The following is a 27,161-nucleotide window of genomic DNA, read 5'->3' on the forward strand; positions in this document are numbered from 1 at the left end:
AAAACTGTCCTGACTTTGGCTTCTTTTTCACCCTGCAGTGTATCTGAGAAACTCCTTGTGGGGCTACACATCAATAATGGAAATCAAATTTTAAAATTCTGTGAACAGTATCAGAAACTGAATAGGGTATTTATAGACTAAAGATACAGTTTAAGACATGCTTTTGTCTTTATCAGTTCCTTACCTGCCAACAGCACATGGCTCCCCTTTTGGCCACTGTAAGGTTCCTGTATACCCCTGTGTATTGCAAAGGGTCCAGACATCTTTGCCCTACTGCAGTTTCTGATGTCTATGTTCAGGCCTCTTGAACTTTTACAAGTTTTCCCAACCTGAGCTTGAATTGGAACTACCTAAGGAATATGAAACTATGCAGTGTCCTCCATGAACCCTGAAGGAAGGTGAGCCTTCCCCTCAACACAGCACCGGTGAGGCCACATCTGGAGTGTGGGGTCCAGTTCTGGTCTCCTCAGAACAAGAAACGATGGACATACTGGAGCTGATTGTGTGACAGGCCACAAAGATGATGAAGGGACCTACGGGGAATGGCTGAACCAGCTGGGACTGCTCAGCCTAGAGAGGGCTCAGGAGGATCTTGTGCAAATATCTAAAGGAGGTACAAAAAAGAAGGAGCCAGGCTCTGGAAAGAGTCAGGACAAGGGACAATGGGCACAAAATGAAACACAGGAGGGTGCCTATGACCATTAGATAATCTCTTTTACTATGAGGGTGACCAAGCACTGGCACAGGTCACAAAGGGATGTTGTGAGGCCACTTTCCTTGAGGTTACGCAAAAACCACTTTGACAGAGTTTTGGGCAACCAGCTCTACACTGTGAGACAGCCCTGCCTGAGCAGGAAGGGGGGTGGACAAGATGACCTTAACAAGTCACTTTCAACCTCAACAGTCCTGTGATTATCTGAATGAAATACTTCATCTTATGTTAATACGGGAACATTTTTGTAGTAGGTCTGTCAGGCATGAAGTTTCTTTATACGGTGCTATTTCGATAGCTTTACCTTGGTAAATTTTTCCCAAGTGAGTACATTTTTCAGTACCTACTATCTGTGTTAAAATTAAAAGTTCATCCCCTACTATACTTACAAAGGAACTACCATTCCCACATATGATAGTACGTGAAAAGTCTTTTAAGCTGCGATTTAATGCAGCTGTTAAGGAAATAAAAAGCTTACATCATTCAAATCTTTAATGGTGTTTTCCATTTTTAAAATAATACTTACTGCCAAACTAAAAAGAGCATGATGTTCTTTTTATACAAAGTTTCTCATAGCAAAACCACTTTGAATACATTTCACATTTCATCGGTAAAAAAAGCATTCAGCCTTCCCACGTGTAGACATGTCACTGAAATCAATTACTCCGGAAGAAATACCTTGTGGCAGGCTAGTGATTTAGGCACAATGTTGTATACAGTGTCATGATACCCAATTATACTTTGGTATGCAAGATTAGAGATCATGGAGGAAAAACCAGGTCTTACAATGGACATGTGTAGAGAGACATTTTATTGCAAAAAATAGCAAATGTCTTAAGAACACTAACCAGTGAGTTATTAAAAGCTTCATAGCAAAATATTTAGCCAACTCTGTTACAATATATAGGCTTGAGGTTCTAACAGTTAACACTATGCCTCAACTCACCGAGCAAGTAATGCTCCTGATACATAAACATTGCACAGTTGAAATACGGAGCTGAATATTTCATTAAATTAAAAAAAGAGAAGGTATTTTACCCTTGATCTTTCATAATCTAAGTAATTGAGAAATTACAACATTTTAACAAGCTTGATTCTTTTTGGGAAAAGCCATTAAAAATAATTCCTGAGTACTTAGGGTAAGTGAATATATCAAATCCAACCAATTAAGACCAACACCCTGTTGGGTGAGCCTTGCAGCTTTGAAGGGACATTCTCTAACGTGGCTGTAATGGCAGAATCATGGCCTAAACAGCAATGAAATACATGAAAACCCTCTGATACACACATTCCAATTCTCCTTTTCTTTAGCAATAGCCTACAACTGTCAACTGTGAAGCTTGCTTTGCTGAGAAAAACATTGTTTTAAATGTCAATTCCTTCTGCAAAGTCTTGTAATGCAAATTGACACAGCTAAGCCTTCGGTAAACCATCATACTAATAATCACGTGAAATATATAAATCAAAATTTAGGCAAGGGGCATTCATACTATGTTAGTATAGGTATTGAATTGTATGCTTTGTAGAAGTATTTTGAACACAGAGATCTAGTTACTTAGCATCTTGTTATTGTAATGAGAGGCAATATATTCATTCTCCATTATTGCCTTCAGATGCAAGTCACAATATCATTTTATTATACACCATGTTTCTAAAATCCTGTTGGCATTCATCATTTTCCTAAGATTTTAATTGAATCTTTCTATTTTGATTTTAAAAGTGCTGCCAATCAAAGTGGTTTAGAGACTTAATCCCAGAAAAAAAATTCAGGTTTCTTACTTTATGTATGCTCTTCCAAAATTACAGGATTAAATTGCAATGGATGTAGAAAGATTATTGTACAAAGCATAGTTAATAATTCACAACACTGGTATTCACTTGATCAATTACAGTGAATTCACAAAAATGGTTTTATTATATCCACTCTTTTCTATCCACCCACCCCAGTATGTAAACAAGTTTCTCACTATGACAATGGCAAGACTGCAGTTTCTGAGATGTACTGCAAGTGAAAGACAACTCCTAGGAATAAAGCTCTGGATTTCACAATTCCAGTATGTGCTCCTGTTCAATTCCCATTCTAGACCACAATACCACTGTTTTCAGTCTCTTGCAGCCTTTAAATCAAGAGAACTTACAGGCAAATTGAGCTTTTTTTCCTACTGCAGTCTCTTTTGGTGAAAAGTAACATGCATATATAGAACAAAAGAGATAGTGACTTGGGAATAATTGGAATCAGTCGTAACAAAACTGTCCAAGCAATGACAATGTACAGTATTGCAGCTGAATGTTACTAAGACAAGAAACCCTTGGTTTTACAATGATGAAGATCTCTGTTTGCACAAGCCAATTTTAATGGGCTATTAAGAATTTGGTTAAGAACAGGCTTGTACAGTCTCACTGAAAAGGAAACATTTGTCCAAATGCTTTTAAAAAATACCATATGATATCTTCTAAATTGCAATTTAAATATTAAAATCTTGTTTCAGAAGTTCCTCGCTTCAGGTTGTTACTCAAAAACTCATCATGTTCAAAACTCAAATTATTATGAGATCTTGATATCATAAGAAGCTTTTCCTTATTAGTGAAGTCTTTCTTGACTGCTGCTTGTGGCACAAGTAACCTATCCATGGGGTCCTCCTTGTTTTCTAGTTTCATATAGCCTTTACTGTTGCTCCGATCCAGCCTGGGCCAGCTGGGGTGTTTCCTTTGTTCAGCTTGGACAGTGAGCGTAGACGGACCCCTGTCCAAATCCAGGGACTTAGAATGTGAAGACAGAAGATGCAAAGATGTGTTGGAACCAAACTGCTTCCTGGCAGCACCAGGAGATAAAAGCTTTCCTGTGCTTGGTCCAAGGGTCATAGAAGACTTGAAGGGATCAGATGGAGTGTCCACAAATGAATTGTGTCGTGGCAGCATGGAAGCAGCTGGTCTGTAGGATTCATTGGTATCAGTTAGTGGAATTGCAAGAGAATCCATTGACAGATTTCTAGACTGACTCCTGGAGATCTCAGAGTCCTCAGTTATGTTGTCTATACTGGGTTCATCGATAACACAGTTATTCAGTTTAATTACTGGCAGTGTGAAAGCACTAATGGAAGAAGACACAATGGATTTTGTTTCACACTTTATGGAGTTAGTGTTTTTGTCACCTGAAGCCTTGCTGGAGTGAGGATAAAGTCCAAACACTGAACCAGATTGCTCAGCCAGCAGAGGTGGCAGGAGGCTACTAGTGGTCCTATCTTCATTTAGGGTAATCTCATCTTCTTCAGCAGAACTATCCATTCTAAGATTGCTCTTGAAGCCAGAGAAAGGCGCAACCGTGTTTGCAGCCAGCCGTGATGCACAGGAGCTCCCGCTGTGCCGGAGTTCTGCTTCCCCCAACAAGCCAGTGAAGGCACCACTCAGCTGCTTCTGTTCCCTGATCCTCAGGGTGTGGATGTCTATTACAGTGGAGTATATGTCTCTCATGTGTATTATTTTTGTTTCCTTGTCACGGTTTTCATGGAGAATGGCATTTGCACAAATAAAAATGAAGATTCCAATGCCCATTGTGAAAGGTCCCAGCATTTTCATCTTATCCGAGTGCACGTGCTGTTCAAAGAAGCGAAGCAAAATGCTTCCTTGGCTTCTTGGGGTCCGGGTTTCATTTACAGATGGATTACCTTCAGAGCCTAACAGCTGTTCCTTCTGGGGCCAGTATCCAAGGATGGCCATTGCAATTCCAAAGAACGCGATAAGCACTCCCAAAACAAGAAAGAATCCCGATGGAGAATAGAGACGGATTTTGCCCCTGACAATTACTACATCTGTCCTGGGCCGCCGCCGAACTGGTTTCTTCTCCTCAGGAACTGGTACTCCAGCTAGATTTACATGCTGCTGAGATCTGGCAGAGTCTTGCCTTTTTAAGGCAGCCAGTCCTGTTATGACTCCTCCGGTTGCTATCATAGCTCTATATTGTGCCCTGGAGAAAAAAAAGAAGCAAAAATGTTGAGGCAAGCAAAGGCTGTCTCTACAAAACTAAATAGTTTTTTGTTAATATGAAAATATTTCTTGATAATTAAAACACTCTTGACTATAAAAAAGCTACTACTATAGCTCCAGTTGTGACATAGTTGCAGTTTCAAGATTCACATGGTATCCTAAAAAAAATTATTTTCCCAAAGTCCTTTTTCACTGTAAATATCGATAATAAAGCTTCCATTAGTGATACAGACAGTAAAGCTAGTGCTCTTAGTGGTGATGTATCAGGAATAAAGATAAAATAGCCAGAAGTCTTACCAGGTAATTTATCTCTCAACTGGTCTGCAGCAAAGTCAATAATATATTATTACCTTATTGATAATTTCAGCACTTTAGCTACATATTTATTACAGCCTTTAAATAAGCTCTTATCAAGTCTATTCAGATTTCCTGAGTCTCAGCTGAAGAATCATTTCTGCCTTTCTTAATAATGTTGGTCCTCACATTTATAGATATTTTCCCCCTTTGTTTGTTCCTCTTGGACTATTGGTCAAAAACCTCCATTAAGTTTTATCAGACAAGAAATTTTCATAAATTTCTAATTAATAATTCCAAATTTTCTTAGTTTTATGAGGAGATTTTATTTCATTTTAGCCTTACTTTGGTACCTGGTTGCCTGTTACATGAGAAATACTAACCAGCAAGGTTTTAAAAGAGAAAGTCATATTTGATCGTTTTTTATGAGCAAAAGTAACAAATGAAACAACACAGTTCAGGATAATTCTATTTTACAAGGCATTTTTACACAAAAATCATTTCTGTGCTTAATTAACTAGTATTAGAATTAATGAGAGATGACGTTATAGAGTAAAATTAAGATACTGTAAGTTAGGTATGAAAAAATTATGTCCTCTTTGGCAGTGTTATTATGCACAGAGATAAAGAAAGGCTGACAGCCTGTTGCAGAGGAAAAGGCTCTGTGTCAAAGCTGGGGGTGGTTTAAAAAGCAAAACCAAAGTGGGACTGAGCGAACAAAGAGAGGTGCTGAAAAGCAGAGGTAAAGCAAATCGGCGACTGCTTCCAATTTACAGGCAGTGATTTTCATCAGATCCCTCAAACTTGTCATTTTGTTTTAAATTTTAGCAGTGCACCTCTGGGAAGAAAAACCAAAAAACATTAGATCTCTTGTGTTAGGAGAAGCAGACAGACTCTGTTATGATATGACGCTGTCACAGATTTCCAGCACTGCAAGCAGGTGCCACATAAGCACACCTCCAAGCAGCAACTGGTCCAACCCACCAAATATGAACTGGATTAGGAAATTATTAAGGCATTTGAAAAAGGTGACTAAGTGGAAGGAAATTGAAAACAGCAATTCGGATGACAGAAAGACTAACAACCCTGAACTCCCTCCTTGCACCCTCACTATTAGAGGACAGAGGGCTTCCTCTCTTTCTGGGAAACCTTTCCTTTACGAAGAAAAGACTTGAAGAAGTCTAGGCTGATAAGTATACTACATTTTCTGAATTTTTGCAAGAGAAATCATAACATTATTACAAAAATCTCAGAAATTTCACTTGTAGTCTCAGGTTTCGTGTTCATAATCTCTCTGGGAATTTTCAGACTTTGTAATTAATTTCCTTTTTGATGCTCCCTGGACAATTTCCATACTTCAGTGCAAGTTAATGTCTTGAATGCTTTGTTAATTTTTTTTTTAAGATAAAAATATTTAAATACCCCAAAGAAAGTTATTTGACATTGATAATCTTTCAAACTTTCTCGTGTGCTTACATGTTTATGGGTTTCAGCCAAAGCAAAAGTTCCTTATTATGTAAAACAATGTTTTGAATGTCTGGACAGAAATAAACAGGACTTAGTCATTACAAAAGATGTTATATTTTGTTATGACTCAATTAAATATAATTTGTTTTCTCTATTAAATAACTTAAGATAATTACAGCACATCTTTACTGAAATGTAAAATCATTTAGCTCTAATCTAGTTTGTTCCATTAATCTTTTACAATTGCCAGACCTTTGTGGTGAACAAGGAGTTTCCATATTCACATGGTATTTTACAGGCACACACGAACCCACTCTGCTCCTTCTCAGAGCCGCCAAGGAAGGGCACAGGCACAGCAGCTTAGTGCTAAACTCACACTGTGCCTGTTGGCAGGGTTTGTTATTTTATGTACTGTTCTCTGCTCATCACAGCTACCTGAATTGCACCAAGGGTGAACAGAATAAGCTTACATCTGCTTGCTAAATATTTTAAACATACCTCTAGCAAGATGTCCTCTCTAACTCCAAAAAGCAGAGCAAAGAATTACATCTGGGGGTATCTTTCTGTAGAAAGTTCTTATTTGCAAGTTTTGCAGATACTGGGAAGCCATATCTCAAATTCATTATTATCTATTACTTGAAGGACAGAAATTGAGATTTCTGAAAGTGAGAAAGAAAGCAAGATCTCTCAAGGCACACAGCTGGGTTCCAAACTATTCTATGATTCTGTGATTTCAGGGGAACATATTCCTCTCTTCCTTTTTACTGCATCAGAAATTGGGCTCAGGGGAGAAAAAAGTCTGGCTGCCAAAAGACACAAGCTTATTTTGTACATAGAAAGAGTCTCTTTCCTATTTCTTGAGTTTACATCAATGTTATTGTACTTTCTTTCACAGAAAAAATCACAATCAGGTTTGTAAATAATAATTTGCAATAAGCCAATTTTGATATTTCCTGCATCTAATAAAATCAATAGTGTTAAAATACATATTGGTACGAGACGGTTTCACTTCATCCTAGCAGCTTTACCAAACCAATTACAATGAAGTGCATATTAATAAGAAAACTGTATTTTAGAAAATACTGTATTTATAATAGATGTTGAAGATACATATGATTTATTCTGCAAATCTGTTTGGTTTTGTCACATATGAGGCACAATATGAGTGCTGCTCATTAAATGCTGCTTAAAATAGAAATAGATTGGTGCAGTTCCACCTTTCCACCCTTGAGGGAGGCCCACCAGGACTCAGAGGACTCCCAGGCCTCCCACTGTCAGGCAATAGGACAGCTGGTGGATGAAGGGAAGTGGAAGGGGGTCCCTATTTGAGGAGGTAATAAAAATTCTTCCAGACCCCATCACTACCTAGGTGCCACTTCAGAACAGGTATGAGACCCTGGATCTAGAGGGTTAGCCAGAGGATGTAGAAGAAACTGATCTGCCCAGGGAGCCTCCCAGTTATGCTTCATGTGTCAGAAGGATCAGCACATCTAACATCAAGAAGAAAAGAAGGGTAGTCGTAGTAGGTGATTCCCTTCTGAGGGAACAGAGAGCCCCATATGTTGACTGGACCCATCCCACAGGGAAGTCTCACTGAGAGACTGCCTGGGCTGACTCAGCCCTCTGATTATTGCCCATTGCTGATACTCCAGGCTGGCAGTGATGAGAGTGAAAAAAGGAGTGTCAGGGCAATTGAAAGGGACTTTAGGGCACTGCGTCAAGTGGTTGATAGGGCAGGAGCACAGGTAGTGTTCTGTTCGGTCCCTCTGGTGGCTGCAGAGCACTGAGAAACTGGAAGGAAAGGGTTGCATAGGATGTTCTAGCAGCTCCAACTAACTTCTCATTCCACTGCTATTTATTTCTCTCTTTGACCTAAGAGGCCACCACCTTAATACCCATCTATCCTGCCTAATGACCACAACTGTACTGCTTCCAAGTAATTGTTTTTCAGAGATGGCCTAACTATTAAAAATCTAATTTTTCTCTCAGTAACTATTACCAACTCTCAACTTGCAGTAAGCTTTAAAGCTTGAGGCTTCTACTTTAAATGCCTGAAAACTAATGCCTTATCTAATTTGTTCAACTATTTTGGTATTATGTAAGTTCTTACTTCTACCTACAACTTAGTCTTTGGAATACATGCAAAATAATTGGAATTACACAGAGATCTTTCACTTAATTTTAAATTCTTCCTAGCAAAGATGGGAAGCAAACTTTTTTTCCTCTCATTTATTCTTTAAAAAATGACTGAGAATTATGTGAAATTATCAGAACTGTACATGTTATTTCCTTGTAGTTTAACTTGATGTAAAGTTTTCTGAAAAGTTCAATTCTTGTCTGTTAGCAAAAAAATTAAACATTACTGCAGTAAGAAGTACCGTGTGAAATCAGAACCTGATTTCTATTACTACACCATTTCCTATCTGACTATTTCAGCTTATTAGGAAATTTATTTCCCAACAGTATTTGATTTGTTATAATTTTACTAAATTTTGAATTTTAACAAGAACTCAAATTTTAATATCAGTGAAACTTTCTTTCACATTTGATAAACCTAGAATCCCAGAAATTATGGAGGTGACAGACTGTTTACTCATAAAATGTTTCTCATAATCAAGAATGCAAATGACAAAATCATAAGAGAAGACGCAACTGAGTAAACAAATTATTATTAAGCTGTATTTAACACATCTATAGTTTCTACTGATGAACAATGTATACAAAACAATATGCTATCTCTGCACAGAAGTTGTCATCTGGTACAATCTGTTCTATTCCAAGGGTAAAAATATCCATCTTTATAGGCCCAAAGGGATTAATCATTCTGGTAGAGACTATACTGCAATAGCCAAACAGAGAGTAGTTCCACAAGAAGCAGAGAAAACCATCTCAAATTACAATTTTATTTAGCAGCAATTTTTTATTTAGCAGAGCTTAACAAGCAGCCCCTCCAACAGCCCACCACACCAAGGACCACCTTACAATGCTTCTCCCTTCTCCTATCCATTCATCAAAACATGGCCTGGCTGAACAGATTAAAAAACAAAGCAAGCATGCAAAAACTGTCTTTTGCATTCATGATTATGGGGTATTTTAATTTCACTTTAATTGATGATAGCTGAGAAGAAAGCATGTGGAATGTGGCACTGAAAATCTTTGTAACTTCAGCTGATATTTCAAAGTCATGCTAGCAAAAGCCAAGGATGTGACATTTAAAACATTAAAGCTTTGAAATCTCCAGGTGAATCCAACCCATTTGGGTTCAAATTCCCTTTAATGGTGTCCCTCTTCTAGGCTGTAAAGGAATAACCTTAGGGACCAATCACACCCTTTTAAAGTCCTGGTTGCCAATTTGCCTGAGGAAGCAGGCCAAATTGTGCAAGCAGTTTCACAGCACAAAAAAGGAAAGGCAAGCTGCCCACAGGCCAGGCAAGGCAAGAGCACCAGGGTGTCCAAGTGGCAGCAGTAAGCAGACATTGAAAGAGAAGGTTCCCTAGATGTTGGTAGACCATGCAGCTGTATCCAACAGTCTGTATCTGCTTTACAATAGTACCATGTTAAACAGTCAAATCTTTGCAATCATAACTGAAAAATAAAAGTTTGCTATTAAGGACACATCTGTTGGGAAATCTGAATTCTGATCCAGTTATTTTTAAAATCTGTATCTGGCAGTGGTTTTCAAATCTGCACTGTACTGGTTGAAGCAAGACCACAGGGGCCCAGCAGTTACCTCTGCAGAATCTGTAAAAGACAACTAGCCATGGCACATCAGAACTTTCTCACTGTCCTACTATACAAATTTGGGAACTCAAACAAAGAAGGGAAAATTAATTTTTAAAAAACAAGTTCAGGCTTTAATGAGAGTTACAAGACGTCATTTTTATACATATTTTTATAACTATACTGTGTCATTTTGAAGCACACACAAAGGGTACCTTTGCATTGTACACAGGGTCAGAGTTCCTTTCTATCAAAGCAACTTGGATACAAATTTCAGTTGTGGCAGGTATTTGAAGGAGACAAACTCAATCCACAGTGGATATATCAAATACCTATTTGCACTCAAATTCATTCTATTTCATTAGTAAACCTGGACCATGGCACTCTTAATCATGATCATTTTGACAGTCCACTGCCTTGTACTAAACCACAGCAAGGAAAGTACAGGTGTGCCTGTGAGTAACCTAACTTCCTAACCTAGCTTTCCTCAAGCTCTTACATTAAGTGTCTGCATAACAACTCAGTGGAGAGGGTATAAAATTACACCAAACCCTGGCAATTATGATAAGAAAGCCTTGACCCTTCACTGTTATATGGAGGACGGGAAAATGGAACTCATACCAAAGCACCAAACTAGTCTAACAAGGCTATACTTAATTAATATTAAATAATTCTCTCAACTGGACAGGGACCAGACCTTTCTTACAGAGACACAGCTGATCAATACCCAAGTCATCAGAAGGATTCCACTTCTGTTGGCAGTAATACAACCCTCTATTTCCTTTAGAAATCTTTTTCTCTCCTTCAGAGGGAGAAAGTTCCTTCCTTTATCCAGTTTGCACCTCTTCTGTGCGTCATTGTCTCATGTCCTAAAACCATCTGCTTGGTTCTGGCTTCTTGATCACCCCTCTGTAGGTACTGGGGGTTTGTCCTCCCAGAGCCTCCTCTTCCTCAGGGCTGAATCCCTGAAGAAGGATTCAGCCTCCCAGCTCAGTCTGTTCTCAGAAGACATCTTCAGGTCCTGGCCTCCCTGGAGCTCAATGCTGAACTTGCTGCAGTCTGCAAACATCTTTCTTCACACTTTATTAATATGAAACTCCTTTTCTTGAAACCACCTGGGCTTTTATTTGGCTCTAAACTACTAACATGAAATAATAATGAAGTAATAACTAGGGAATTGGAACTAAAAATTGCAAACTTAGAAATACTGATAAATATAATTGTAGGGTAAGAGAGAGTGCCTGTTACTCAGATTTGGGGGGTGCTCTGACTCCATACTTTAAATCACAGCAAAAAAAAATCCCTTTTGAATTACTTCATCACTTACAGTATCTGCCATATACATTAATTATTCCAACTATTATGCCAAGGTCAAATGTAAGGTGAACACTCAGCAGTACTGCATAAAGATGAATGCCTGAGCTGCTTATCCTCTTTGCTATTATTTCTCCTTCAGCCTGATCCTTTCAGTGGGTCATATATTGTAATTCTGTGCAAAATCAGCAACATTCAATACTGGCAGCATTACACAGAGCTCGTTAGCTACTCACAAAAGCACAGAACACACATCAAAGAGGGAAAGAAGGAACCTGAGTTTCTATATTTTGTTTTCAAGACGCTGCTCTATGACTTGGCCTAGATTTGGTCTGCCAGCTTTTGCCTGACCCAGTTGAACTCACTTTTAAATTTGTTCCATCCACAACTATGTCTACTGGCACACTGCAGTAGAGCAGGTGTGAGTCTAGAGAAGTAATGGATTTTACCAAGGTAAAACTCAAGAAAAACGAGGTGGCTGCCAAGGTCTCCTATGTCTAGAACAGCTTCACAGTCATTACACAGTGAACCAAACATGTTCTCAGGTCACAAAACACCTGTCTCACACAGCATACACCCACCTGTCCCACCACTGTCATGTGTGATATCCTGAATTCCCAGCTGTCCATCTCTCTCTAGCTGTAACATTTTAGTTAAAGTCATAGATGATAAACTAAAGAAACACAAGATCTCAGGCACTGCATGTACTTATTTGTGGAATGCTTACATAACCTCTGTATCCACTGTATTAAATTATCAGTAAATTCAGAGCTGTAACTTGTTTTTGGAAGTGTGCACCTATACCTTCTTTACTTATGCATAAAAATTTCCACTTCCTATGCACATATACATCACATCTTGTTCCAAAATCTATTACAGACCAACACCAAAAAGCAAAGAGCTAAAAAAGTCTGAGGAAACAAAAATGGCAAGTAGCTTTATACTATTTGAAGAAAAGTTGTTTAAAATGCAATTGATTAATAAAGTTTTTAAATTTTCTTCCTGGAAGAAAAAAAAAATCCTCAGAATATGCACACAGAAAAATAAAAACTGGATAACAAGGTTTCACTGTTGCTTTTATTTTCTTTCATTACCCAGTTTGTCAAGAGTTTTTCTACTAAAAAACAGCTAGGATTTTTTTAGCCTAAACTGAGCAAGGTGACAACTGCCCTTAATGACTGAAGCGACAAAATCTGTTTCCAAGCTATTTTAGCACTTTAGTTTGTGTAAAACCATTTTCTAGTGAAAATCAAATGGAAGCAGATATTGGCTATTTAGCCAAATATTCATAATTATTTTAGATACTTTCGTCCATTCAAATTATTAGTGTTCATATTCAGTACATAGAAATCCTGGTTTATATAGGTCTACAGGTGAGAGAAGTAAACTATTTTAAATCTTTTATGCCATGCAATCTGTCACTTTCAGTATCAAGAGAAAGTAAAGCATTTTCTCAAACATAATCACTTTATAAGCACAAACTAATTTAAAATGTGTTAAAGAAGCAGACAGATATGTAAGTATTTGTTTTAATTTGGAGTTTTTTTAGTTTTTATCTTTTAGACATCACCAAGAAAAATAAGGAGCTTATTTTAGAAGAAAGTGAAAATTTTGAGGTAATACTATAGCCTATCAACCCTAAAACTTAAATCCAAAATGCACAGAACTAATCTAAATTGTGAAACAAGTTCACACAATGCAGATCAGAGACCAGTTATCAACCACAAGTCATGAAATAAATTTTATAATGGTCTCTTAGATGTTTCTGAAAGACTGAATGTGTAAAAGCAGAGTAAAGGATTTGTTCTCTGTCGTCTACTGCAAAGGAAAAGCATGACTAAACACTCCAGGGTTCAGCACTCCAGAAAGGCTCAGTTTCCTAATTAAAAAAAAAAAAACCAAAACATGAAACAAGATTGGAAATGTTAGGAAATACCTTAATTTTCAAGCCCTAGAATTGCTGGTTCTTCAATTCTTACACAAAAAATTTTGAATAAGACACTGACTGACACTTGGTGTGGAGGTAAAAGCACAGCAATGCTGGGGTGCTCTGGCTACCATTTTACACTCACATATCATCCAGCTTAACTTTAGCAATATGTTACTTGATTTAGTCAGAGAAAAAATCTCCAGCCTGGACACACACCTAACACGTGTCAGCAAGCAGCTCTCACGACCAAACACCAAACAAATGTCCTTATCTGCACTACATGCTCAGTTAATCAAGTTAATTCACAGGTTCTAACAACTGTAATTTCCCACTGCATACGTGTCCAATGACTCTAAGATCAAACAGTACCAGGAACAAAATGGAGTAGGTATTTCACAGAAGGCTTAAGCAATACTCATATTAGAAATGAAATCAAATCTATTTGCTCCACAACTAAGACGTCTGAGCAGCACTTTCACCTTGACCTAGAAAATACTTCCTGTTCTCTAAAACACACAAACTCAAAGGAGCAGCAGTAAGCATGCTGTGTTTCCTCTCAAAGACATAGCACCAATTTTTTAAACATAAATAATGCAAGACTCTAATTCTGAAGAATATTTAGTTATCTATACTGCACAGTTGTATTAGAAGATCTCAGTGAATAACAGAGATACAAAAATTATTTTAAGTGCTCAACAGAACTTAAAGATCTAGGACCAAAAAGTAACTGTGAAAGCCACAGACCTAGCCTTATTTGTCCATTAACCCTGGCAATGTAATTTTAAATTAGTGGCTGAGATACTTGTCTGAGAATTGCGGTGTCCCAAGTGCCAGGCCCTTCCACCAGCAGGAAACTTCTTCCTACATCATTAGTAAAGTCCATGCAAGGGGTCTTTAGAAGGAGAACTGGAATTTGGGATCCCTGAGCACCCCAGCCACAAGGTGTGAATGCTTGTATGGCCAAGAGAAACATTTGCCAAGGCACAACTGTGGCCCTAAGCTATCATTACACTCACCTTGTCTGTCATTTCCTTCTGAAATCTCTTCTGAAAACATGGGTTAGGATGTTCCTTACACTGCAGGCCTTTATGCAAGTTAATCTGCTCTGCCAGGTAGCAATACAGATCAGCTCCTCCTAAGGTCTCTGTTGTTATCACTAGCAAGGTCACAGTACCTGAGCTGTCACATCTAAAGACAGTTCCAGCATCTTAAAACTAATTTTTGGTGATTCAGAGGTACAGGTGGGCCCTCAATTACAATGCCATTGTATTCGTTCACAGGGGCAGCAAAATCAGTGTATGAGGTTTAGGTTATCTTATGTTAGCAAATCAATTAGGCTATCATTATATCACAGCTATTATTAGGACATTATTAACAGAGTGAAAATTTTCTTGGGTGTCAAGAATCCCACAAAAATAAGCAAACTGGTTAGCATGATGCTATTTCCAGTCTGTCAACAATAGTTTCAAATACCAGATACAAAAACAGATAGTCACACTATTTCACAGAGAATGGAAAGCATAGTTCAAAAATAATTCTGGTATACCACACAGTCAAACATTTTTGTCCATTTATGGATGACAGAGAAATAAACTATTAGTAAGTTAACAGTAAACCTCAATTATGTCTTCAACTGCAGACTAGAATGATCCTGCCAGACATCCACATGGGGGCATCAGTAGAACCTGTAAGCATCCACACTACTACGTAGCCTATTGATGGGTAAACACAAGTTACAAAGTGCACACAACAGCAGCAGTTTCAAGACACAGATTACTATTTTACATGTCTAAAACAACAGAAATGTTGAAATATGAAGCCACTTCTGCTATGCAAATTATCCATCACAACCAATTTCTTCTGTAATTGTAAACAGCTCCATTGTCACTAGTATTATAATAACCACTCTCTTTGTAGAACCCAAAACTAAAGGTACTATGAACAGAAGGAACCCACTGGGACCAAAGTAACCTGTGAGCAGTGAGACACTAAGAGAAAGACACGCTGTGGGCCAAATTTATGGAACTGAATCCTAAGCTTTGGTAGCAGAATTCACTTACACAGGATACATAACTTGCATAACAACTCCCTCTCTTTTTTTACCATCAAAAATCTGTGAACATTATTGGGAGTTAAAGCCAAACAATTCCTTGGTAACACATGAAGAAAGGTCAGCTAAACAGAACAGAGTAACTGCTACCTCCTCACTTGCTTCCAGAATGTCCGAGTGTTGTAAGCACAGGGGACTTCACATAAAGCACATAAGTTGTGAACCCTAAAAGGTCTGCCTCCCTCACCTCAGACACCTACACTCCATACTGCTGCCCTACATTTTAAACATACACAGCTCATCCATGGGACCGAGTCCTCTGATATATGGCTAAATTGCTTTTCATTTTATCTCTATAAATCAGCATACTACTGTCCTGATATTTTGCAGAAAACCACCTCCCTTCAGTTGTTCCAGTAAGACTGAGTTCCTAATAGACAGCCTGTGGAACAGCAGACTGCCAGGCCTTAGGAAAATTAGAATAATTCTAGCACATGAGGACTGATCAACAGCAATGCTAGCTAAGGCATGGTGCCCTAGTTAAGGACCTATTAATGGATGCATTGCTGATAACATGCTGGCTTATCTGGTGTGTTGTGCATTTTCAGTGCCCTCCATTTGTAAAGTCTATGTATCTGTGTTTTAACATATTTGACCTACCCTGTAATTGTCCATGTAATTTAAAACATTATCTCAGTTGACTCGTGTGATCACGACAGATGTCAACACTGACTGATGCTAGCTAACATTTTAATTTAGGAGGAGATGCAAACTATTATTAGCATGTATTATAGGGTGCTATTTCTTCACAAAGACTTGTAGTAATTTTTCGCTCTTTGAGGTTCTCATTTACTTTATTGTTATATCACCTCGTGCCATTAATATTTTACTTACTTTGCTTTAGCCTGGATATAGTCATTGTTAATTAAAGAGGTAAATATCAGTTGTACTTAATGTTCTCCTGACTTACACAAAGCCAGTATAATGTTCAGAATCAAGCACTTAGAAATTAGGCACACTTAAACTAAAGTGAATGCATAACCATGATTGTTTGAGGCACCTTGTTAAAAACTGTTGATCTGTGATACAAATATAGACAGCATAAACAATTAAGAGATGATTCCAACAAGAAGTTAGAAGTCCAAAAGACAGAAAATATAGTCAGGTTTTTCCAGTTAGTGTAAAATTTAAATTTCTGGCTTTAGGATCTTCTCAGATAATCACAGAGCATTTGTAGCTATCAGTCAGTCTGGTATGTCTAAACATTTAGTCAAATTTCTGAACACATTGCTGAAGAGAAAAGAAAGCAGGGTCAGTAAAACTTAGCAGACTACTGAATGATAACAGATACAGTATGGGTTACTCTTTTTTCTTTTAGGAAACTACTGCAACACTGCCAACTCTGTGTAAAAAATAGGACGAAGAAATTGGGAGAAGAAGATTAAGCTCAAAGTGTAGCTACAGGAAGCTGTCAGCAGCTTACTATAAAGTTTTCAGTTCAGAGTGTAGGGGAAAGAGTGAAATACAATGACACCAGCTAATTACTTTTTCAGTAGAAGGCTAGCAACACATTGCCAAATTACTTCAAATAGATTTATTTAAGCAGTTAAAGCAACAAGTAAAAGCAATACTAAAATTATCTATGCAGATTTGAAGGCATTCACTAAAACTCACAGAAAATAGACAGAACACTTTTAAACAAATCTTTATTTATGATTCCTCTTTTCTCACAGTTCCGTTCAAAGGTCACAATTCAACACATGTTCTTCCTAGAGGAAATACGGCAGCAGTGCTAATGTAAGTATGGAGTAATAGGCAGCTTTAAAATACAGCAGACATTATAGAACAGTTGCGACTGTCCAGATGATTCCAACCAGAGCATGCTTGAAGTGCATGCACCAGTCTCCAATTTTGTGAGATATTGTCATAATGTGGTGATTCTGAACACAGGCACTGAGCTCTTTCACTTCCTTATGAAAACCTCAAGGGCTTTGAGTCTGCAGAAAAGACCCTTCCTAGAAAAACATGGGTAAAGTAATTGCGTTAGACAGCTAGATTAGTGTGCATATCTATTTATTTATACAAGAGTTCAAGTTCATTATATGACTAAAATGTGAATAAAGTAATTACTACTTTAACAGCAACGAAAGAAGTGCAGTAGCAGTACAGTAAACCAGATACCTGATAAAGTAAAAGGACGACTTTCATCTGACTGTTTTTTCCTAAAACTGTGCCCAAGAATTAGCAGAGTAAATATCAAAAGAAAAAAGTTCTGTAAAACTGAGCTCATGAACTGAGCTTGACATTTGAAATAGTGGCTGATAGAGCTGCAAACATTGAGGACTACACAAAGTGAGTAAAGAGATAGAGGAGCATGCAGAAAGATGAACCAGATCATGCAACTATGCACAAACAGCCTGGAATGTCAGAGATAGAATATAATTTAACCAAGGCAAATGCCAAAAACATTAAGGTAACAAATGTAAACATGCTAGAAAGCAAGGAAAAAAATCAAACCAACAAAGATACCTATGCAAGCAATGAAAAAACATGACAGATGATAACAAAATCAAAAGGGAAAGTAAAAAAAGCATCTGGTTAGAGAACTCCTTGATTTGTAGGAAATATGTAAGGTCTGTGGGAGTTAACTAGTCAGATACACTTGTAGCTTCTGGCAGATTTGGCAGCTGATCACATCCTCCAGGTTCAGCTGGAGGACAAGATTTTACAGAACAAGATTCTCCTTTTCCTTTCACATCACTTCACTGTTCTTTCTCTATAGAAAGGATCTACCATCACCTGCCCAGAGGCCAAAATAATCACTCCACTGGTGCTTTATTTAGATTTCTAATTTAGGCTTCTCATTTACTCTTTCATTTTCCTTATCCTAGGGTATCAGTAAGACACCAGCAAGAAGCAAGAAGGCGTGCTGCAGTCCTCTCAGAAGTCATGGACTGCTCTACACTTGTTCAGTATAGACAACTAGTACAGCCACCATCAGACAGAGTGGATCATAAGCCCCCAGCCTCAGACACTTACATCACCGGGCTGCCCTGAAACACATGCATGTGGCTTCTCAGGCTGCCTTGACATCCCAGGGTGTGGTTCTAAGAGAGGCACATCCCAACCGAGAGCATTCCAGGTTCCTGCAAACTCTGATGCTTCTGCCTTTCAAATAACTGTGAATTTGAGAAAAGGTTCAACACAAGCGTTTGGCAATTTTTCACAGCTGAGCTGATGAGTGGGTGAAAGAATGGGTCAGAACAGAGGGCACTCAACATTTCTGCTGTAGACACTGAAAGCTAAATTCAGAAGTTGCCTACTACATAATTTGAAATATAGTTTCTGTACTGTCAGAAAACAGGATAGACAATTTGGTATTTTTGTTGTTGTTAATATTGGAAAATGTCTATTTGTTGCAATGTTTTATTCAGGATCTTTGAAGGATCCTGCTGCAAACTGCAACCATGAACAAACATCCTGAGCACCTCAGATTGGTTAAAAGTTGTGTCTAGATTTTTCACATGGACAGTCCACCTCCATATAGTTTTCAAGCTACAGAAATATGCTTGTATAGTAGACCTCTATTACATGCTTACTGATAACACGTGGCAGCCTTGTGCCACTCAGACAGAAGGAGCCTTCTCCATCCTAGGAACAGACAGTGACAATATTGACCCTGATGGTTTCCCAAGGATTGTTACTACATGCCTTAGCCATAACAGGAGCACAACACTCAGCTCATCACTGCCAGACATGCTGAAAGGAGGGAGACAATACTAGGAACTGCTTTATTTAAGCTGACTTAAATATCCAAACACAAACCCAACTGCTATGCACTCTTCCTAACTTTTCAGTTCATAATTAACATGTAGATCCAAAAATTTAGCCTGAAAAATCCCCATCTGAGCAGCAAAATAATGTACCCACTCTGCAGGAAGTTTGTGTGTGCACATTGTATGGAGGCAGGACCTTAGAAGACAAACCCAGATGTGTCTGCCTGCTTTGGGACTAGTAAGACAGATCTCTAAACTAGCCTGGAAGAAATTACTGCTTCTCCAGCTCATAGGTCTTCCCAAAGAAGACTCCCTTGCATGAAAACCCTTTCCTGATAAAATATTCTCACTTTTATTGAAATCATTATAGAACTGTGAATAAAGAGCATTTTTGTTATCATCAAAGATTGACAGAACAGTTTAGGTTGAAGTGACCTTCAAGATCTTCTAGTTCCATCCACCCTGGTATGGACAGGGACATCTTCCAGTAGATCATGGTGCTCAAAGCTTCATCCAACCCAACTTTGAACACTTCCAGGGAGGGTGAATCTACAACTTCTCTGAATAATGAGTTCCAGAGCCTCACCATGCTCATAGTAAATTATTTCTTCCTTATATCTAATTTAAACCCATCCTCTTTCAATTTAAAGCAATTTCCCCTTGCCCTATGCCTTTACATGCAAAAGCCCTTCTCCTGCTCTCCTGTAGGCACTGTTTAGGTACTGAAGGTGCTGTACGGTCTCCCCAGAGCCTTCTCTTCTCTCAGCCTGCATTTATTGGAGGGGTGCTTCAACCCTCTGACCACCTTTGCAGCCTCCTCTGGACTCATTTCAACAAGTCATTAATCATTAACAGATGTTAATGACATCATCATCATCCCCTGGTGCCATAAATACCCCATGTGATGCTGCTCACAGAGGATCAGTATCTGTAAGGAGATTCCAATTTTCCTTCCATCTGAGGTATGATGCAGATCATGCAACTCCGAAAGCACGACCACGGTGTCACATAAACTGCTTTCTGGGAGCAGAAAACAGTTTATGTGAGTTGCTGGGACATCCATGTCACTCTAAAAGCCACAAGTCCTGCAAGCTCTCAGAATTGGCCAGAAATTGAGATACCAATGTGCCTTTTTTTCTAGCTTGAAAATGTATCATCCATGCATGATGCAACAGTTCATGCATGCTACAGCTCCTCTCCTCTCCTCTCCTCTCCTCTCCTCTCCTCTCCTCTCCTCTCTATTCTACTGTTGTTACACTCACAAATAAGCATAGTGACACTTGTCCTTGCTAAGCGTCAAACAGCTCTAATTGCATCACACCACCACCTAACACTTTTTCTGAAAAAACAATACTGAAGAACATTAGTGAAGTGCAGCACAGCCCACAGAATATTTGTATGAAACCTTCAATTTTCCAGCACTTCCTGATTATCTTCTGATTTGAGCTGTATGACCCAGCTGAGCATTAACATTGATTTTTTGATTTAATTACAGACACTCTAGCTTGGAGAGCTGTGACAAGCTGAAATTCAAATGAATAGGGCTTGCCCTGGCCTCCTTCTAATACATGCTGTGCTGATTAATCCAATCCTGTTCTGATTTTCTGCAGTGCAGGATATGTTTATCCATTCCCATTCCTTCACAATGAGTGCTGCTCACAATTTGCATCCCTGATTTACCACTGATTAACCATATGCCCCACATCAGCTTTGAGTACTTCACTGAAACTGTTATCACAGAAACCTGTTGCTGTAAAAGGAACAGGGGCAGTAAGAACAAGGCAAAGGGAGGGCAACCTGTGTTTTTGAGGAAGGATTTACAGATTAAGATTTGTATGGGCTGCAAAAGGAATATATTCTTCACAACATTTTTATTCTTATCCTTTTCTCTTGACAGCACATGTGGTTGCATTACAGCCCAATGGTTAAGAACCTTTATTTCATGGATAAAGTAAGTAGATTTAATCCATTCAGTGCCAACTCTACTGGCTCATGGAAGGGGTAAGAAAGAGATGCTATTCTGAGCTAAAAAGTACTGATGGCATGCCTCTTACTTTAAAATCATAACCAAATCCCATCATACCAAAACCCACTCTTAGTCAATATCACAACAAAGTCATGTTCAGGAATATAGCTATAAAAATGACACCATCATCAGATTATCACCAGTAGAATTTAACCACTTCTTAAGCTGAATATTCATTTCCTCTTTATGGAGCAATTAATGCATAAAAAAAAGCTGAGGGCAAAATTCTGACAAGTGATTCAGAACTTTTTTCAGAAATTACCTGAGAATCTTCATTCAAAACAGAAACTGAGTTTCCAAATTACTTATGAGGTTTTGAGAGTTTTACCTTTAGGGTCTGAACCTACAATTATAAAAGGTTCCTCTTTAAGCATCTGAGCATTAGATCTTCCTAGATTCGATCTGTTACCTGGGCCATGGCTCTTCTTCTCTGATCCTACAACACAGTCTTCAAATTCCTATTTACTAATCACCAAGAAATTAAGTTATAACTGTTTCCCTAGGGCAGCTGTTCCTACCTTGTTGCTGCCTTATTCTCCCCATATGTTAGCCTTATAAAGACTTGGATTTTAGATTTTCAGACAAGCTTTTAACTGATGAATTCCCACCTTTCCTGTCTGTAGATCAATAGGGCTTTACTGCCTAACAGACTTTGTCAATGCAAAAAGAAGAAAAGCTGTATCAAACAAGACTACAGAGGTCATACTATTATCTTCCCTAATGTGTTTATAGGAATCATCCTGTCATTATTTTGGGACAAAATCTTTGCTTTTTTCACTCCTTATTTCAGCAGTCCATGTCTGTTTGAGTTCTTGAGTTATACATAAAAAGCAGATTTAAAATATGTTAAATGACGCATAAATTCAGTAGTTCCCCCTTTAAATTACAGTAGGCTTTATACAGCAGGGAGGTGTGTTTGTGTGTATAAAATACAAGCATATTAATACATAAGGTGTTAACAAAATTACTATCAAAGATTTACCAGATTTGCTGAAAGGATCAAAGTCTTTCAATTTTGCTCTTTGAAAAAATGCTTCCTTGTAGTTCACAGCCCACCTGTGAACTTCTGAAGAAGTTTCCTGTAGAAAATTACAGTGGAGGGGGAAAAATAATAATATATTATAAATGTACACAGAAAACAGTATTTATTACAATGCATTGCCATCATATATAGGCAGCAGCAATAGTTTATTCAAAAGCTCTCTCTTGTCAGCAGTGTATGTAATTTGTGGACTTAGCATCAAATGATCATCAAGTGATTACACAAGTACCACATTACTGAACATAACCATGCATTCAAGACTGATTTGCTTATACAAACAGAAAATAAACATATTAATAGTGTAAACAAATTATATAAGATTTTTTTTTGCCTAAACAGTCTGCCATATTGAAACACTGAGGCTGGCCCCTCAACACAGTCTTCTTCATAGGAATCACTTCACATGTTACATTTCATATTCAACTGCTCAGAAAGCATTTTGTTCTTTATACAAAATTTAAAAGAAACCTATGTTTTGTATAATGTCAATATTCAGTATAACTTCTACAAATAGAGAATCATAGCGCATCTTGATTTGGAAGAGACCCAAGAATCACTGACAAGAATCACTGAGTCCAACTCCTGGCCCTGCACAGGATTCCCCAAGAGTCATACCCTGTGCCTGAGAGCATTGTCCAAGCTCTTTGTGAACTCTGTCAGGTTAGTGCTGTGACCACTTTCCTGGGGAGCCCATTCCAGTGCCCAGCCACTCTCTGGGTGAACAATCTTTTCCTAATATGTAACCTAAACCCCCTCTGTCACAACTTCAGACCATTCCCTTGGGTCCTGTCACTGGTCATGAGAGTGAAAAGTTTGGCGCCTGCCCCTCTGCTTCCCCTCATATGAGGATTTTGAAGCTTACAATGAGATCTCCCTTCAGTCTCCTCCAGGCTGAACAAACAAAGTGACCTCAGCCACTCCTCATAAGGCTTCCCCAACTGAGTGAAAATGTTTCTTTGATTATTTTTAAAATATTCTCTCTTTAAAGCTGTTCTTAAAGCAAATATAAAATCTAGGGATTGTTCCCATTCTTATGGAATTCTCTTACTGCCATTCTAAATCCTGTTTCTCAGAGCCTTCTACTCCCAGCTGCTGTCAAACAGCATAAACGGAGTCCTAAAGAGCACAAGTCAGTCCTACGTGGAGCAGCTTAGGGAGTTGGGGATTTTAGCCTGGAGAAAAGGAGTCTCAGGGTGACCTCATCATTCTCTACAACTGCCTGAAAGGAGGTTGTAGTGGGCTGGGGGTCGGCCACTTCTCCCATGTAACAAGTGGCAGAATGAGAGGGAGAGGCCTCAAGCTGCACCAGGAAAGCTTTACATTGGATATTAGGAAAAACTTATTCACCAAGAGGGCTATCAGACATTAGAACAAGACTACTCAGGGAAGTGGCTGAGTCACCAACTCTGGAGGTATTTAAAATACGTGAAGACATGGCAGTTAAGGACATGGTTTAGTGGTGCACTTGGCAGACTTAGATTAGCTCTGGACTCTTGGCTTGATTATCTTAAAGGTGTTTTCCAACCTAAACAATTCCATGACTGAAGGAAATCTGAAGATGTATACGTTAGACTGTGCTCTCTGTGGGGCAGACACGCTGTGATCCGCTGTTCTTTTCCAAGCTGTGCAGAGTCCACAAGTCTTGCCCAACAGGTTGTATGCATCACTGCCACTCACCTACTTTGCATTCTCTCCATTCAAATATTCTCAATTCTGAATAATTTTTTAGTTAACAGGTGATTTTTAAGTGTTTTCTGTCAACAGATACATTTCAGAAATTAAAAGAAATGCTCAGTGAAGGTTGCTTTGACACGAATTTGTAAAATTCCATGAAAATATGTAAAGCAAAACTTTTTGTTTCACTTCTAGCCATTGGACAAAAGTGGTCTTATTGGAACCATCTCGAGGGACAGTTCTAAAACTGTGAGATCAGATTGCATACTGTACTCCTCAGGGAAACATTATTAAAACAAAAGAAAAACTTGCAGCCAGTGAGATTTAGATGGACTGTTTGTGCTAAGCATAAACACAGATGTCTTCCTGAGTCACTGCCTGAATCCAGGCACCCCAGATTAACAAAAATTAAATTCTCCTATCATCAAAGACAAAACAGAGATACAGAACCTACTGCTTACTCATGTAAACCAAATATCATTTGCTTAAGAGAATATCTGTTGCATAACAGCAGTGAATTTAATTAGTTTGTTTCAATAGTGAATTTAATTATGTTGTTTATCTGTGAACATTTATGCAAAGATGTATATCTTCACATTTGCATCCTGACATGACTAATGAAAGTGCAGTGTTTTGTCTTCAACTAATTCATTTTCACTTAATATGGCAATGACTGATTAATTTCATTTTCTGGTGTGGAGGCCATCCTGGAACACACTCAATGTTCCTTCAGAACCTCTGAACTTAATTATCTCCAAATAGAAGGCGGAGAAATGGAGACAATTTTTCTCTCTTCTCTTTTCTTTATCTCTGAAATTACCTGCTGTGTATCAGAAGATTTTTCAAAGACTTATGGCTAAGCAAATGCAACTCTTATTGGTGCCCAATTCTCAACAAAAACTTTTGTTGTCATTTTTAAGGCAAGTAAAATTCTTTCTGGAAACGTCTTTTGGGATTGCATTTATTTTACCTAATTTATTTAAACTAAATTAGAAAAAAAATAACCCACATTTATAGTTCTGGTCCTACTTTTTTAAACTGCATATAAAACTATGATTGGCTTCTGTGGAAGTTTTAGATGTGCAAGGAATACAAAATTATGTTAAAGGATAAGGGCCATTTACTTATTAAAGGGTTTGACTCAATGATCCTTGTGGGTCCCTTCCAACTTAGAATATTCTGTCAATCTGTGAATCTGTGATTTTAAGTTGCTCCTCTCCCAAAAAATAGTATTATGAATACCAAATAACTATACTGGTGAGGAGATCTTGAATTTTAAGAACACAAATTTACAGATGTATCCTCTCAGTATGGAGCAAAGGTAGGTCTTTTCATTCAATTTCTAATTGTTTCAGCTTTCCAAGCCTTCTCACATCATTGTCAAAACATTTTTTCATTCCACAGTTATGGAATGTTATCTCAAATTCTGATACATGACTGATAAACAGTAAATCAAGTATGATGGCTGAGTCACAAAAATCAAGATGGCTGTGACAGCACTTCATGAAATCCTAATTACTGACATGAATTGCAAAATTTGCACTGACTTATAAAAGGAGAGACCTGCACTTGTCAATTAAAAGATTATTGTGTGGACATTCTGACACACTCCTTTCACACACACTACCATATTTTGAAAGCTACACAAATGTGAGGAATACCACATAGAAAATGAGAAAATGTAGCATGCAAGAAGAAAATTTTTCTAACAGTGCTAGTTTCCTAAAATAAAATATTATTATTTCTAGAGGATATGAAGCAACCTATGCACCAACTCAGCATTCTGAAATTTTAGTTGCCCAGGCCTGGTAGCCCAGGATTGCAAAAATGGAACAATACGGAGAATTGTTTAGATGTGAATATAAACAGCTTTTATCTTTCTTAGCAAAGTCTTAAGCAAGCAAAACTAGTTCTGGGTCAAATAACTTTTTTTTTCCTGTGTGTCATTACCAGTTTAAAAAGTTACCTTTCAGAGCAAATTTTGACTAAATACATCCTTTTGTGAGGGGAAAAAAAAGTTTCACTTTCCAAACACTCAAAAAATATTTTGGTTGTTTTAACTTTTTTGTTCAGTTTTTCTTACTTTAGCCAAACCTGTCTGCTGAATGTGGTATGGATGCCCATAGAGGGATCATGAGTTTTTTAATCTCTACTGCATCCTCTGCAAACAGTTTGTATCAGCAAAATTGCTGTTCTGGTATACATGTAGTATTATTTTGGCTCCATCCTCTTTGTAATTTCCAACAATGATTAAATAAAGACATGATGAAAAGAATCTTTACAGCAACTCTTCTTTCATATTACTGTCAATAATATGAGTCGGAATTAAATGTTTCACACGCGAAAGTGATTTCTTTAACCAAAACATTTCAGGTACACAATGAGTCATAAATCATACAACTTCTGTCAAAAGAAAGACACACATCATCTAGAACTGAAATTCATCTTATTAAAAAAAATCTATTTATAAAATGTGATTCTGATCTCCACAAATTATGCTGCTCGTAAGACACTTTTAAACAACACTCACACCATTTTTAGATTCATACATTACCAGCTGTCACAGACTGCAGCCAGGCTTGCCCCCTGAGGTATTCCAAATTCTTGTCTTTGCTACAGAACATCCTACAAGCCTGCCAAGAGCTAAAAAGCTGCTGCCCAAATCAAGCAGATTTATTAGAAAAGCTGAAGATGTTTATTGCAGCGACCAGTTATTTTCCCTTAATGTATCACATTGTTCTCTCACTGAAATCTAGTCTTGGTTGCCAAAACTTTAACATATTCCTACTTGCTGGTTTTATGAAGAACGGATTTTTAAACAGTAGCTGCAAAGCTATTTTAAATCAGGAAGCTCCACCAAATGAATATTCTCTACGGGTGATGGAGTTTCTGAACTTTATTTCCTCTACAGTATTTGTCAGACAACATAGTACTTATCCTGGATAGAAGCTCAGTGAGGAAAACTTCCTTGCAAGATATTAATCACGTTTTTAGTATCCTTTTGCATCTTGCTCTCTGCCAGGCAAAAGACCACACGTATCCTTCCAAGTGCTGCCTGGGGACTTACGAGCAGCATTCATTTTACTTTCACTAAGCGACCCCTTTTTCCCCTTTTTAGGGCTCCCTGCCTGGTATCACACATGGCAAGATAAGCAGAGAAACAGAACAGATG

General features: G+C 38.0%; 1 protein-coding gene across 1 annotated transcript in view; it reads right to left on the bottom strand.

The window, feature by feature from the left end:
- Positions 1–1,508: 1,508 nt before the first annotated feature.
- Positions 1,509–27,161, bottom strand: part of TMEM200A (transmembrane protein 200A) — a 51,941-nt gene continuing 26,288 nt past the window's right edge. The window contains exon 2 of the mRNA XM_054279673.1: positions 1,509–4,676. Coding sequence (XP_054135648.1) covers positions 3,185–4,660 — 1,476 coding nt within the window. The 5' untranslated portion in view covers positions 4,661–4,676 and the 3' untranslated portion in view covers positions 1,509–3,184. The remainder of the gene's footprint in view (positions 4,677–27,161) is intronic.

The sequence above is a fragment of the Melozone crissalis genome, unplaced genomic scaffold (assembly GCF_028551555.1).
Source record: "Melozone crissalis strain CALT ecotype California unplaced genomic scaffold, PUWL_Pcris_2 ptg000027l_1, whole genome shotgun sequence".
Lineage (NCBI taxonomy): Eukaryota > Metazoa > Chordata > Aves > Passeriformes > Passerellidae > Melozone > Melozone crissalis.